General features: G+C 33.4%; 2 protein-coding genes across 17 annotated transcripts in view; one reads left to right on the forward strand and one right to left on the reverse strand.

The window, feature by feature from the left end:
• LOC105348343 (protein YIPF5) overlaps positions 1-15519 on the forward strand; it is a 33274-nt gene that overhangs the window by 14985 nt on the left and 2770 nt on the right. The gene's annotated exons all lie outside the window — the stretch shown is intronic.
• LOC105348341 (leucine-rich repeat-containing protein 24) lies at positions 106-13750 on the reverse strand. Of its 15 annotated transcripts, none has more exons than XM_066076360.1 (4): positions 13441-13750; positions 3888-3949; positions 3641-3670; positions 106-3527 (listed from the first exon to the last, which is right to left on the reverse strand). In XM_066076360.1, the coding sequence occupies exon 4, from the start codon at positions 3011-3013 to the stop codon at positions 1013-1015; it is 2001 nt and encodes a 666-aa protein (XP_065932432.1). In that variant the 5' UTR covers positions 3014-3527; positions 3641-3670; positions 3888-3949; positions 13441-13750; the 3' UTR covers positions 106-1012. The 15 variants fall into 15 exon arrangements, with proteins under 15 accessions (XP_065932432.1, XP_065932430.1, XP_065932434.1 ...); XM_066076358.1 differs by lacking the exon at positions 13441-13750 and adding an exon at positions 10876-11289; XM_066076362.1 differs by lacking the exon at positions 13441-13750 and adding an exon at positions 9244-9512.

The raw sequence follows: 15519 nt of genomic DNA on the forward strand, positions 1-15519 counted from the left end.
ATTCCACAAAAATTGAGCCACCACGAAATCTAATGATTCCACAGTGTATGTGATGAACAGCAGATGAAGCCAAATAATTGACAACAAAAAATAAAGAAGATAATCTAAAAACAAGCTAAATTTATTTTGACCAAAATTGAGCATTCTGTAAAACTAATACACATAGGATTATAAGTATTGGGAAACACTGCTGTACATGTAAATTAAGTAAAACAATAGCTCCACTTAGGTACATGTAGCATATATTGTCTACTACCATAGATTTGTTCATTGTTATTAAAGATAGTGTTCTGACATCTTCTTCAGTTGAAATGTCTATGAATAAATTCTCTGTGTCAGAAGTTCTACTATTGCAACTCAATAAAAACTTAGCACTATATGTACAATATGCATGCATTACAAAGCACTGTGTAACATGAACACAGCCAAGACAAAAGCCCCAAAAGCTAGCTTATTTTTTCACTGAAAAGAACACAAATGTTTATGAAGTGAAAGCAATGTTTCCATGAACCACAAAAAGAATTGGCAGATGAAATTGGTCAACTCATCACATTTTTATAAAAACAGCAGCATCTGAAGCTCCAGGCCTGATATGTAAATATCCACCTAAATATTGAAAGATAAAACACATCCTAAGGTAATTAACTTGAAAAGATGCCAACATATAGTAAATTTTTATGCGTCACCTAGTGCAGCTTTAAGTATTTTTGTAGAGCACAAGAAGACATTTTCATCTGAAATTTTGCTTTTCCTTTTTTTTTTCTCTCTTTATAAAATTTCAACAACTGATAAATTCAAATGGAATGTACACACACATTTTTTATAAAAATGGATCATGCATTTATACTTCTGTGAATATAAATGAAGATTATTAAATCAGCTCATCTACAATATCAATACTTTTGTAACAGTTTTCCATTGCACTAATAGAATATTTCTCAAGAACATGTGACAAAAGAGTACTTTGGTATAAATCATGAACTACATTTTGGCAGGTAAAGAGCAGACAACTTCACACAGCTGTCCCATAGCTGTCCACTGTTCCAGGTTTAGGCAAAGACAATTTAAATTGTTGTTCACCTAAGTCACTTGTTTGAGAGTTTTGCGATGTAAGAGACATATTATCCCTTGAGTGGAATAAGCGTGGTGGCTTTTTAGGAGGTATAGAGTTTAAGTAACCTGCTGACACACTAGTTCTCTTGCTAGGCAGAGCGCCCACTATGTGTCCATGAGGTGGCAGGGAATATGGGCCTGTATGTGACAGGGTACTGTAGGGGGTGTACGACAAGTAAGTGTCATACGAACTCTCTGAATTCAGATACCTAGAATTCAAAGTGCTAGCTTTTGGCATGTTATAAAATGAATGTGGTGTAGATTCAAACAGTGGATCATAAGAATCGCTTTTAATGGGGGAAAAGTTGTCTAATAATGGAGAGGTAGATTCACAGTTGGAACTATCACTTTCTTTGGTTCTGTTTGTATTTGTACCAGAATAGAATTGGTCCTCTGTTTCTGGATATTCAGGCTTGAATGAGACATATGTATTGATGTCGTTTCTTTCTTCTGCCTCCACATCATTCAAAGGTTCTTTTTCTATTGACTTTTCTTCCACATTTGTTGTCTCAAGTTTCAAATCACTTTTAGATTCTCTAATGTTAGATTCATTGAGGATTGTTGTTTTAAGATGTTCTTTAAAAGTCAGACTCCGCTCTTCTTTCAGTAACCTCTTTTTGCGCTTAACTCGGACACAGATATAAATAATAAATCCCAGGATAATACACATAAAAATAAATCCACAAACTGCAGACACAATTATAACTATAGTTTGTTGGTCCAGGCTTCGGTCACTGCTCTGAGATTCAGAAATAGCTAGAGGTTGGAGGGAAGAATTTTCAGGGGTTGTGGGTAAATTTTCTAGATCCACCCCGGGGATTGATAAAGAGTATTGAATAAATTTTGACCCCCTTGCATTTTCCAGAAAACACTTGTAATCTCCTATATCTGAATACTGGAAGTTTTTGATGCTTAGAATACTTGTTACAGTTTCTTGTCCAGTCGTCTGAATAACTACTTTATCTTTGGAAGGACTGAGAATTTCTTCATTTTTTAACCATACTGGCTGAATAAATGGGTTTGAAAAATACTTGCAGAATAAATCTACATTTTCTCCAAGAGAGGTTTCTTTCTGATGACCACTTGAATACATTTCTATTTGGCAGACAAAGAAACTTTGGTTTAGTTGAGAGAAGAGTTGGTCTTTCACTATTGGGGGTCCATTACACTTTGGCTCATTTTTACCAAACTTCCATGATAAATCAAAACTTTTACTTTCCATCAAATAAGAGTAAAACCAACGGATCTTGCAGTCGCAATACCAAGGATTACTGTGTAATCTCCATTCTTTCATACGATGTGTCAGGTGTTTCACTACCCCTTCTGATAATGTTTTTAGGGCATTATTTTGTAGATTCATGACTTGAAGAAAGTTCAATCCTTTAAAGGCATCAGGTGCAATCAATTCAATATAATTTCCATCCAAATGAAGTTCTGCAAGAGAATGAAGTTTCACAAATGCACCGTCTTCTATGACTGAGATCATATTTCCACGTAAATTCAATAAGAGCAAAGAAGACAAGTCTTTAAATGCTCCTGAAGGCACACTTTTTAATTTATTTCGAGATAAATTCAAGTATTTTAGTTTCTTGAGACGCAGAAAGGCATTGTTTTTCACTTCAGTTAAAGAGTTATTTTCTAGATTTATGGAGTAAAGCTGATCATATTTGACAAATGCGTTTTCGTCAATGATGCCAAGGTGGTTGCTGTGTAAATCCAGTTTTGCAATGTTGTGTTGTAGGTCATAAGGAATAAAGTTCAAATCTCTTGAACTACAGTTAGCCATCATGTCAGCTCCATATGTGACATCGCAATCATGTCCTATAGAGAGAGGAACTTGCATCACAAAGAATGATACAATCCTCACAATGAAAATAACGATTTGAGTGTTAAACTCCATCTTGTTTTTGGTTAATTATAATCCAGTGAACAATGTAGCATTGTTCTATAATGATCGAATGCCAGGGGAGTTTGTAATCATCCAGAAAGAAGAAATCCTAACATCCAGCATTATACACACTATTTCATCTTCTTCTGGAACATCATGCATTCACACCTGTGAAACGTGATCAAATTCACTTGTTACTGAAATCACCTAAAAATATCTGTTGATGGATGAAACTACACACACAGTAACCAGTAACATGTGGTAAAAACATTCACAACTTCACACCCATGGACTGACACGGTTTGCTTGAAATGATATCCAGTCTGCTTATCCTCCCAGTCTGAGTCTTCCCATGGTCTAAAGGAGAATTGATCCGTGCATAGTGTTTTGATATTCATTCAGTGATATTAGAGTGAACTCTGGTCACTGTCACCATGGGAATGTGTGCTGTGGAATATAGTGATCAATGGTTCGCCAAGTCTCCAATGCTCAGAAAAATTCCTTTAGACTTCAGTAGACACTAAGCCTGGAAAATGGATAAAGCAGGTTCTTCAGAATGTCTATGGTTTTTTTTTTTTTGTCTGTAATGACAATGTTTATTCTATAGAAGACTGTTAATTTGATGCCCAATTTACTTGCAGTAGAAAAGCTTTTCTTTGTGGGGAAGTCCTAAAAACAGATATATAAACATAATGAAAGGCATAATAATCTTGAGCAGCATCTGTGAGGATAAAATGGAACTTTTTAATGGCTCACAGGGGGAAATTCTGTAACTCCACATGTGGCCAGACTTAGAGTTTATCGTGGTTTTGTTTGGAATTGATCATGTCTGTTAGGTTCCTCAAAATATGTTAATGTTCATTTATTTTATGTAAACTTAACTTACGTTAGATAATGATCAGCATCAGTTCAGGTAGAGAATTGGAATCTGTCCTCCTCAATATTGCCCTGAAGAAAACAATTAAACACATATACGTAAAAACCTACTGAATAGGTAATTAGATTTAATTATAGAAATCTGCCTTCTTGTAGTAAGGCCTTATCTTTTGAATAAAGTGGAAATCATGAGTGAAAATCCTCAAAACAGCATGTTTTATAACCTTATATCCTGTGGGTTTCCTATCTACATGTATAAATGAAAAACTCAGTTTCTTTGGCTGACAATATTTAAACCTGTGCACAAACTGCACAACCCTTCATGTTTTACGGCAAATGAAAATTTGCATTTCCGTCTTAAAACACAAACATAGATGTTAACATTGAAATTAAATGTGTAAGGACTCTGAAAACTTGACAAGTATGGTTATTAATGCAGGATTATGCGTTTGTTGAAGTCTAGACAATGATGGTTGACGGTGACATTTAAATGAGCAGGTAAAAATTACATTCTCCTACAGAGAAGAAATCCATATATCCTAGGTGTTAACGTGCAATTTAGCATATTCAGTGTTGAAAATTCTTTCTTTAACATAAATAAAAGTAATTTAATTGACCTGTTGAGCAGAACAGTCTAGCTAAAGGCATTTAAACACAGCCACATTGATATATATATAAATGTGTTTTGGACGTCTTTTATTTGAATTTAAAAAAATTATATATAAATCACTTGCAATGTATTTCTTAAGACACATACACACACCTCCTTTATTAAAAATAAGGTATTGAAAATTAGCCAGTTTCCTGGCAGGGGTTATCAATTATAATTTAAACTACCCAGTTGTGTTAGTAAATTATGAAATACCGTTAGATCATAAAATAATTCAGAGATAAAATCAATCAAAAATAATATGAATTATTGAAAAAAGATGAAAACTGCACTTTTTATCAACAGCTGAGAGAGAGAGAGAGAGAGAGAGAGAGAGAGAGAGAGAGAGAGAGAGAGGGGTGATGTATCAATTTAGTTATCATTTTAAAATGGTATTTCATCAACTTCATCATTAACAAACACACCAAGAACGGTATTAATATAGTACAATTCTTTAATATTTGAACAATAAAACGTTTTACATTTCATGTTAAAGAACAAAAAATGATACTCACTGTCTTAACAAAAAATCTTCAAACCAGTAATATTCAAATTTTGAACGAAGTTATGTAATTTTCCAGGTAAAGTTTTACCTTGGACTGCTACCTAGACAGAGAGGTATGGTGTAAAACGGAAGATAAGCTTGTGTGCATGTTAATGTTTACTCTGACATCATCAAGCAATCTCATTTGCATTTTGTTGGGGTTATTTAGGTACAGTTTGTCAGCACGATATAGGACAAAGAATAGAACATTAAAGCACCTTTGCTGAAGGAAGAGAACCAATCCTTTTTTATAAAAAAAAACAGGTGTGCAATACCAAAATATATTGGAGTCATTGATTTATCCGACAAAGTAAAAAACATTTATTTACATGATTGTTATCATTACAACGTTATCACACAGTCATATCTAGAAGTAAATGTAGTTATCAAAGTTTATAGACAAGATTAAGACTCCCCCATTCCATTCCCCTTCATGCAATTACAAGTTTTAGTATCCATATAAAAAATGATTTTTAGATATTTTCATACCTGATTGTTGAAATAAGAAATATACCAGCATAAATTTGTGAAGGAAAAGTGGTTAGAAAATTCAGAAATGTCGCCAAAAACATCATTACTATAATTTTATGAATCATAATCGGCTGGGTCAGAAAGGCCCCCAGGGAATGCTTTACTAGGTGGTTTGAGAATGACTTGTAAACCCTGCTGCTTTAGGGATCAAATTGACTTTTGTACAGGGGTTTCCTGCACTTCAGAAATTGCTTGACAAATTGCATCACTTGTAGTAATGACTACTCCTATTTGTTTTAACAATTAAGCTATTTTTTTCATGATGTGCTGTACCTCTTAAAAAAATAGGTGTACATTCTTATTTACGTAGTTCATTAGAATATTTTCAAAGAAGGAAATTATAATTGTACTAGAACCTACTCTAAAACTTTCTCTATTGGACACACATTACTATAATGTTATGGTTTTAATAATGTCATTTTACCATACCTCACCATTATCATGGTTATTTTCATTCTAATTAATATAATGTTCATATGAATAAAGATAACAGTATGACTAATGCAAATTCACTTTCATAGGCATTTTAAAGAGGGGAAACCTATTCAGCAATACATGTCAAGAACTACACTGATGTTAACTTACCGGTATATGTGATTTATAAGCTTGATAGTGTCAAACATTTTTGTTATCCAAGAATAATTCATTCCAATCTTGATAAAGTGAGAACTGTATAACTCTTTGTTAAATCTTACGAATCCCACTAGTACAGGTATGATTAAAAAATTATTTTCTTATCACTGATAAAATCCTTTTTTTATGTAGATATCTGCAACATAAAAGCCTTCTATAAAGGTGTCAACTTGTATGTCATGAAAAGTGACATACATAAGATTTATGGCAATCTACCAAGTTATTTTTCTCCCTTTACTCTGACGCTAATTATTTTGATGACCAATCTAATACTTACCTCAAAACATAAAGAAAATATTCCATAAAAAGAGCTATATTTGTTAGAGCAGTGAATTGGAAATAATCAAATGGTTAACAGTTGTTGGAATTTAAATTCACTTTCATTGTTCAATTGCTGCAGCTAGCGTGACTGGTTGTCTAAGGTGAAAATGCATTCACCTGTTAAAATGAAGCTTTCTATTTAAATACCTGCTAATTCACACACCTTCTTTAATCATATTCTGCTTTCTAGACAAGAGGTAGCTCCTTATTTCTATACTAAATTAATCCTACCTACTTTGGTAGTACTGTAGCCCAGAGGGTCTGTTCTATGCAGACTTACTATCTGATGGAGACAGCTTGTTATTGAAAGGGATTCAGTCATTCTCTTGTAGGTGTTGTGTAATTGATTAAGATAAGCAGTCATTATGTCAGACTAATTCAATATTATAGCATGACAACCGAAAGTTTCTTACCTCTAAGGACTCTTTCATAAAAACAAAAATGTAACCATGATCACTCTCACAGATAATAACAGGTAAATACTATTTCCTTGTAAAGATAGTCCACACTTTATAGATAACCATATGACTGGAAGTTTACATGACTTTATAAAAGAGAATGTGTTATTTACCTGGCAAGTGTATGAATGTGCCATGAGAGAGCAAACTCTTCAGCTTGCTGTCAAATTGCACAGACTTACCTCTGATGTTAGATTGTGTGATAAGACATCTGCTTTCTCTACCAACCATCTGAAATGTTTTGTCCTTCTGTACTTGTGCTTACACATTTGACAATAAATACTATCTCCTCTGCTCCTTTTAAAGTCTGACAACTAACTGAACCATGTATACCTTTCCATGCACTCTTACATACTAGGTCATTGTAATGATGCAGTAAAAATTAAAATTTTGTTGGTACTCCAAGAATTATAAAATCACTCATCTAAAGCTCTGAAAGTTTAGAATGAGTCAACAACAAACGTTGTATTACAGCAAGCTCCTTCATAACACACAGACATAAATAGCATTGTAATCGAAGTCAACAAACTCCAGTATTTCACACCAAATGTAGACATTCTGGCCAAAATCGAAAGCCTTTATTCAGCAATAAACAGAAGTAAAGTCAAATAAGACTCCTAAAAATCAATGAAGCATTGAAGATTTTACTATTGTCAAAATTTGTCGCCATTAATTTTGTATGTGTACGTTAAATAGGGAGGATTGAAAGATTAAGCTAGAGGAAAAGATTGTTTTGAAGATGAAACACAGGAACAGTTCAACATGGCATCGAAGTTCTTAGTAACCAGAGTGTTTGAATTTTCTTTATTGTTAACTTGAACATTTTTATTTCATTAAACATACATACACTGGAATAAAACTTTGATGTAGAAACTAAAAGCATACAAGAGAAAATTACACAATATTCACAATTCATAACCATGTTGTCTGAAAACTAGAGTTAACAATCAAACCATAACTTAGCTTGCTAAAAGCAGTAAAACAACAAAAACAATTACATTTTGCATGCTACTGTTTATTACTTTTGTGAAGGGTGTTTATCTTGAGATCATGTAGTTTTATTATTGAAACAGTACTGTGCACATAAGCAGATGATGAATTGTCCATCTAACTATTTATCAGTTTTAAACATTTTATCAATTCTTGGTCTATACATAGGCAGTGAATGTCCTGCATGCCATCTTCTGGTATGTTGTAATCAACTGACATAATTGGTCATAATATTGGCCATCTTGAATGATTGATAGGCTGTAACCTCTACATGATTGATATGTGGGTCTAAAGAAAACCTCAATTTCCTCCGTTAATTACAGAATGGAATGGTGGTGAAATTAATCATGGTATTTGCAAAGATGCTTTAATTGTTATATTAATTTCATTTTACAGAGAGAAGTCTTAATTATTTGTCTGTTATGATTACATGTCACATCAGGATATATTTTAAATTCATTTTAACAACAAATTTGTATTGAGATGGATTTTTGTTAGAGTAAAGCAGACATTTCATGTGAATAACATGGAGTAAACAAGCTGTAAAGTAAATCTGTACAAATATTTGAAGATTTCTTTAAAGGACAGCCATGTTCTTGTGTCAGGTATTAAATCGTTCTTAGTCTTCTTTTCTGTCAAGTGTGAGGGATTACTTAGTAGCTAGTGCTATAATAACAGGTTATGTATTGAGATCTTATTGAGGGACAGAAACCTCCAACAAACAGATTCAATCGTAATCCATCTTAACCTTTTACTTTAAATGCTACCCGAAGAGAAAATGTAAATATTCACCACAGCATTCTGTAGAAAGGTTACAGTTCATGCTAGCGGCCATTGATACCTGATGAAAGACATGTCAGCAGTCCTTACAATAGTTAGAAGATAAGTTCTTTGTAACAACTAATTGAATTATTAAATTGTTGTACATGGGATAGTTACCCACGTTTCTCTCTGACAGGCAGAAGAGAAAATTGGCTTAAATTGATGATGTCATTTGGTAAGCATTACAAAAACAACATCAAAATTACAAGGTATCTGGCATCCATTATAGAATGGAATACCAGTTAATTTCATTCTTTTGTTAGTGGGGGATGCATTCAATATCATAACCAGCAGGACATTGCACTAAATTATTAAGAATAGCACAGACATGAACTTTGATAACCTCTCTCTGACAAACACATTCACAAAATGAAAGAGTGGTTAATGACACTCATATTAAGCAAAAACTCTAACTTACCACCAATGAATTGACAAGTAGTCCACATAAAAAAATTGGAATGGTATTTCACCAGCCACAAACAGACATGGACAGAGGTCATAAATTTTTCAATGTGCTTTGCTCCAGCAATAGATCAGCGATAGAAATCCATTATCTTTTTCATATCTTAGTGTAAAGAACCTCTCCAACAGCTAGCTACCTGCCTTCAGGTGAAATAAATTGACAAGAGTCCACATGGTCAATGTTTTGACCTTTATCTAAATCTGCCAATATTCATACAACCCCAATAGGAGAGCTACAATGAAGCAATTGTTTAATTCAGGCGTTTGTGTAGAATTTGTGAGAATTATGTTAATTAATCCTGCCACTGGATATTTCTTCTGGCTATAAGTTTATGACCTTGCATGGACTTATTAAGGCTTTGCACCTGTCTCTTGTGTGATAAAAGTTGAAACTTCATTTCCAAACCCAACTTCATGCATTTTTGGGACAACCTCATAATCCTCCCATTCATCTCAGACAACCAGTCCCATGTTGGCCACAGCTTATAGCAATGCATGCGTGGTGTTTAAAGTTATGAATGTTTGAATAACAAATGATATTGTCCCCAAGCTTATTGTATATTTCAGGTGTTTAAAACTAAAAGTTGCTACACAAGACAGTTTTACACAAACACAAACACAAAATATATCAATCTGTAGAAGTGGATATTCTCTTTTGAGAAGTGGACAGGCATAGCCTACATAGATGTATAGGCAATGCATTTTCACTTCTCAAATTAAGAGAATATAGAAATTGACATTGAGTGCTGCAGAACATTACACACACCCCTATAATACAGGTAGAATGATTGCACCAGGTTTTTGCTTTAAGCCTACATGGGTTGTACTTTTCTCTTTAAGATCAATAAATTGGATTGGCAAGTGTTGTCGGAGAATGGAAATTGGTTCTGCATGACATATGCCGGTCTACAGGTTTTTTTTATGCAGGTTTATGAATCGTTCAATGAACAGTGCAGCCATTAATATTCTATGTTGAAATTTTAATTGAGTTTCTGGCATGTTTGTACAGAACCTAGCTTTTAAATAAATATATCTATATAGTCAAATAATGAAAAGTTTAAAATTTTGCTTTCATAAGAGCAATTTGGAAGACAGCAGCAACTTGATCATTATTTAGTAGTAATCAATTTGAAACGCTTGCTTATATAATACATTTCTTATCCAAGAACTGGCCATTTAATGAGGCTTATTTCTACATATCATTTCACAAGTGTTTTTCTATAAGTAAGATTATTTATAAGCCTATCCTTAGTACAGGTGATAGATTAAAGAAAGTATATGGTCCATTTATATAAATATTGCCATTTATAGTAAAAGATCTTTGAAGTAAAAATATGTTCAAAAAGATGATTAAAAGAGAAATAATGGTTTAGTGGAACTTAAGTAATACACACCAGCTAGTACTTATGTAAGAACTCCAAGGGAAATGGGAGTTCTTGATAATTTGCCAGCGTTGTTATTTTGAGTCCCAATTGTACATGCATATACACTTTAAGTATTATTTTGCTCAGTAAAATCATTGCCCAATTTGACATTTGCAGTAAATTTAATGTAAAAAGTTAAAAAAAAAAAATCCAGAAAAACTTACCAGAATTGTACAATGCAATATTGTTTGTGTATATTCCACTGACTGAAGGAAATGAAAATGCCAGATCATTGGCAAAAGTGAATGGTGGTGTGAAAAAGAGAATCAATATTTCCTTTTAAAGACACTAAGCACTCCAAGCACCTGCTCTTCACAGTGGTGATCGGTAAAATGTAGACCTACATACAAGTATTAGAGGAATGCCCTGATCAATACTGTTACATATCGACATCACTGCAGGAGTTCCCAAGCTCTGTTCAAGTCTGTCACAGATTTGATGTGTAATAACAGTAGGGGATCAATGAAAGGCTTGGTGAAAAAAAACTAATGAGGCACTTCAGAAAGGTCTACTGCTAAATATAGGAACAATGATTGGCTAAAAACGGATGTGTGGGATAGAATAACAGAGGTGTCATGCGATCAGTTCATGTGCATATATCATTGTGATATCAGTTCTTCATGTTCATATCTTAAAGCAGATTTTCAGATAAGATACACTCTTGCAGACAGGAATTTAAAAAGATCACAAGTTATGAATGTAAAACAGGTCATGAAAAGATTTTGCAGCTTATCGGAATTATATCACTGCACATGTGTTATGTTTGCATTCTAGTTATTTGTGCTAGACGCCATAATCCGAAAACAAAATAAAGAATGTAGACAAAGTAGTCTCCCATACAACATTACTATAATGCTTTTTTGTTTGGGTATTTTAAATAAACCACAGTATTTAACACATAGTTTAATTTGTCTAGAACTCTTATCAAAACTTACCTGTGTTTTTTATGCAAAATGAGATAAATTCAACATATATTATAAGTAAAGAAAGAAATAACTTGGAAACACACCTTCACATTAGTAACAAGAACACAGTCTATTTCCCAGCAAAATCCAGCTGTAGTGTATGCTAAATCCTTTCAAATTGTCATTCAAAGGCAGTTTGTCTAACTATGAATCATGAATACTTCAACACAGACTAGCTGGTATGGGTTTTTTTCTCCACTAGAACAATGACAGTTTTATTTTCCTTTACAAGAAAACTGTGCTTGGCTTGACCCTGCAAGTTGTGCACATAATGTTGGTGGCAGGAGGAGATCAGCTCATTATAGGCGAGCATTAGGATCCAGCTGGGACCCACTGCCTCAAATTAACAGTGACAGAGAAAATTGTTGGACACAAACACTACCAGGATAGTGTGAACTTTTGTATCACTATCAAACAACCAACTGTAAATTAATGGACACCCTCTGTGTTATTGGTTAATTTTTTCTACCATTTATTATTTACCAACAACAGGCATAAATTGACCTCTGTAATATCTGTAATACTAACTTATTGATCTTCTTCATGATATAGGCCAAATGTGAATTAGTTTGATCCAGTTCTTTTTTGAAACTAATAAGACATGCAGGTAAAACAACAAAACAAAACAAACACCAAACAAACTAAACACCATTGGACTTAGCATACAACTGTCTGATTTTGTCTATACTTGGAGTGGCTTTAGTCGACCAAATTGGCACATATATATACACACATGTGATGGTCAAATGATATATCACAGCAATATTCTCAATCAATGTGGTGTTTGCTCTCTGATAGTACTGTAAACTAATGTGTATTCATATCCCATTAAGTCTGTACATGAGCACATTGGTCAATATTGATATCAACAGGATTGATGGTGATCCATGATGAAAATATGTGGATTTCTTGATTTGTTTACTGGGTTACAGAATAATGCCGAGATTACTTTGAGTCCTTTTTATCATGAGTCTAATCATATACAGGTATAATCAGATTCTTTTTACATTTACATAGTTACATACTTAGTTAGATCAAAATCTTGAAACTTTATGAAAATGAGTTCTAATTATCTCATCAGCCACTTAGTATGCTAGCATGTTTGAAAAAATGTCACACACATTCTGAAATACTTCAAATCATTTCACTGTTGAACTGAATGTTGGTATTATCAATTTATGGTATTTACTATGTAAACTTGGAAGAACATTTAGTTTTTGAAAAACTCTTTATCCTGGTATAGAACCTGTATGTTTGATGTTGGCTTTGTGTACCATTTGGCAGGTGAAATGTTTGGATGTAAAACGCCACCAGGTTAGAAAAATTCTTAATTCTTCCACCAGAACAAGAGAATGACCAGTGCTCAGCCTTTTATATATTAAAACACTGAAATCCTTCATTCTTGGTGTGTTAATTTCTATTGTGAGTGTGTGTGTGTGTGTGTGTGTGAGAGAGAGAGAGAGAGAGAGAGAGAGAGAGAGAGAGAGTATCTGAAATTAATTTAAAGGAGGTCGAGACGGTTCATGTATTTTTAAAACTAAACCAAATTCCAAGTATAATGATTTCACAATATTATATGACTTGGTTCTGAAAGAACAGAACCAATGGGACAGACACAGGAGATTTATAATCATGTGTCTAGTGTTGTGAAGTTGCGTGTGAATCTATTTAACCACAAATGACACCTGAGCTACTGACTGCATTGTTGTTATCTTTTGATGTTTGCTGGTGATAACAGATAGTGAATAATAAGTGTGTACATACCAGTGTGAGAGAGACTCTTGTCCTGTCCAACAGCAGCTAAAGGTGTATATAGGGCCTATCAGCAGGTCTGTGAACTGTCATTGACTAGAGCGTCTGTGGATTTCAGACTTATCAAACCATTCAGTCTTCTTTTACCACAAAGTCCCAAACCAAACAAATGACAGATATTTAAAGCATTATTTTCCATTTATCATGTAACAAGTCGATGTGATAGCAGACATGACTTGTGTTGGTATTTTTACTCCAGATTAGCCTTTTTGTCATTCACTGTATTGCAACAGAACTGAGACAAACAGCTTTATTGATCTTAGCAGAAGACAGCTTGGAAATAATCATGTGACTAACATTCACACAAAATATTAACAGCCAGCAGACTTTGCACGGAAACCAGATGGAAAAAAAACATCCAAGATTTTTTCTATTTCCTGATGCTGGTAATGGGAAAACTATCCCTGAATATTTAAATATTCAGTATGTTCTAAATACTCAGGTAGTCATTTGGAGCTTTACCCACATCTCGACAAAGTATTTTCAATCGATTAATGGCAAACACACATCAAAAAGACCACTTGTTTGTGATAATTAGAAAATGAACAGAGTGAATGATTGTCACAGTGACATTTATTTTGTAATATGGTACTGTAGTTTCACCAATACATGTATTCATTGAATACCAATTTTCGTGGATTCTGTTGTTAAGTTGATCCACAGAGTCAAATGTTCATTGAAGTGCAACTTATTATTACATTTTGTATTGATAACGTCATTAGCCATTAATTTATGTATCCTTGAAACTGTGATATTCACTTTATCCACGAAAATTGATACCCTTGAATATTAATGAATTAAACCACAATTCGACAGTAAAATTCGCCTTATAGCGAAGTCCTAGGTAGAAATGGATTTTCTTCTTTTTATCGATCTGTAATTCGTTATATCCGTAGAACAAATTCGTAGTAATAACTAATTAAAAGTTAATTTACTATGCTGATTTACATTTTTCATATTAATAGACTACAATTTTTGCTAATTGAGGCTTGGAATGAAAATACTTTCTTTTGAAACCTTTAATAATCGAATTGTAAATTGAAGAATTTATGTGAAAATAAATTCATTCAAATTATTTTATTAAATTGCAGTGCAAACTTTTTAACCTGTAAAAGAAATTAGATATAAAATTGTGTAATTTCGTTATTATTCAGTGCTACAGCTAGGACTCAAATTCCGTTCTTTATATCTGCAAATTCATACTTCATGTATATGAATTCATTGAGACCGTAAAATTTTGCAAAGATTTGTTCAGAATTTTACCAGGGACTCAAAAAAACTTCACTGTATCCAAGATTTCACTATATCCATGTTGGTACTAAACGAGATTTAATACTCAACAAAATTGATTCAGAAGTGAATTTTTATGCCCCACCACAATCAAAGTTGGAGGGGGGGGGGTGTGTTATAAAGGAATCTCCTTGTCCATCTGTCTGTATGTGCATTCATATATAGTTCCATATCTTTCTTTAAAATCTGTTACTTCATAAAAAGACTCGAGGAAGGTCATGATTTTTACCCAAGGTCATTTGAACAAGATCAATGTTACTTGAAGGAAAAATGCATAATCTGTGTTTGGTGTTTAGCTTTCGTATGGAGAAACATTGGAAGTTCCTAAATTCCTACTGCTTATAAAGATTGCTTATGACCTGACCTGAGGGTGTGTTTTGATTTTGACTCAAGGTCATTTGTGCAAGTTCATTGTCACTGTAAAATAAATGCATAATTCCTGTCTAGGTCATATCTTGTGAAGCAAATTGATAAGAAGCTAAAACTTGACACAAAGATTGCCTGTGGCCTTAAAAAAATGTGCCCTGACCAGCTTTAGTAATTTGTGCAAGTTCAAGGTCACTAGACAAAAAGGAGTGCCTTTTTATGAAAAAATACTGGTGTAAATATATTTTCTTAGTATAATATCATTTGAGAGCTTGCTCACAGTACCTCTCGTTTCTCAAATTCACCCAATGTTGTAGAAATGGAAAATTTATAATGCTTTTTGGATTTGATAAGCTAGCTGCAGCACAATATGCA

This window comes from Magallana gigas, chromosome 2 (assembly GCF_963853765.1).
Source record: "Magallana gigas chromosome 2, xbMagGiga1.1, whole genome shotgun sequence".
Classification (NCBI taxonomy): domain Eukaryota; kingdom Metazoa; phylum Mollusca; class Bivalvia; order Ostreida; family Ostreidae; genus Magallana; species Magallana gigas.

Bases quoted from the DNA above. Each gene is read 5' to 3' on its own strand.
- LOC105348341 (XM_011457712.4), bottom strand. From the start codon at position 3,013: ATGGAGTTTAACACTCAAATCGTTATTTTCATTGTGAGGATTGTATCA.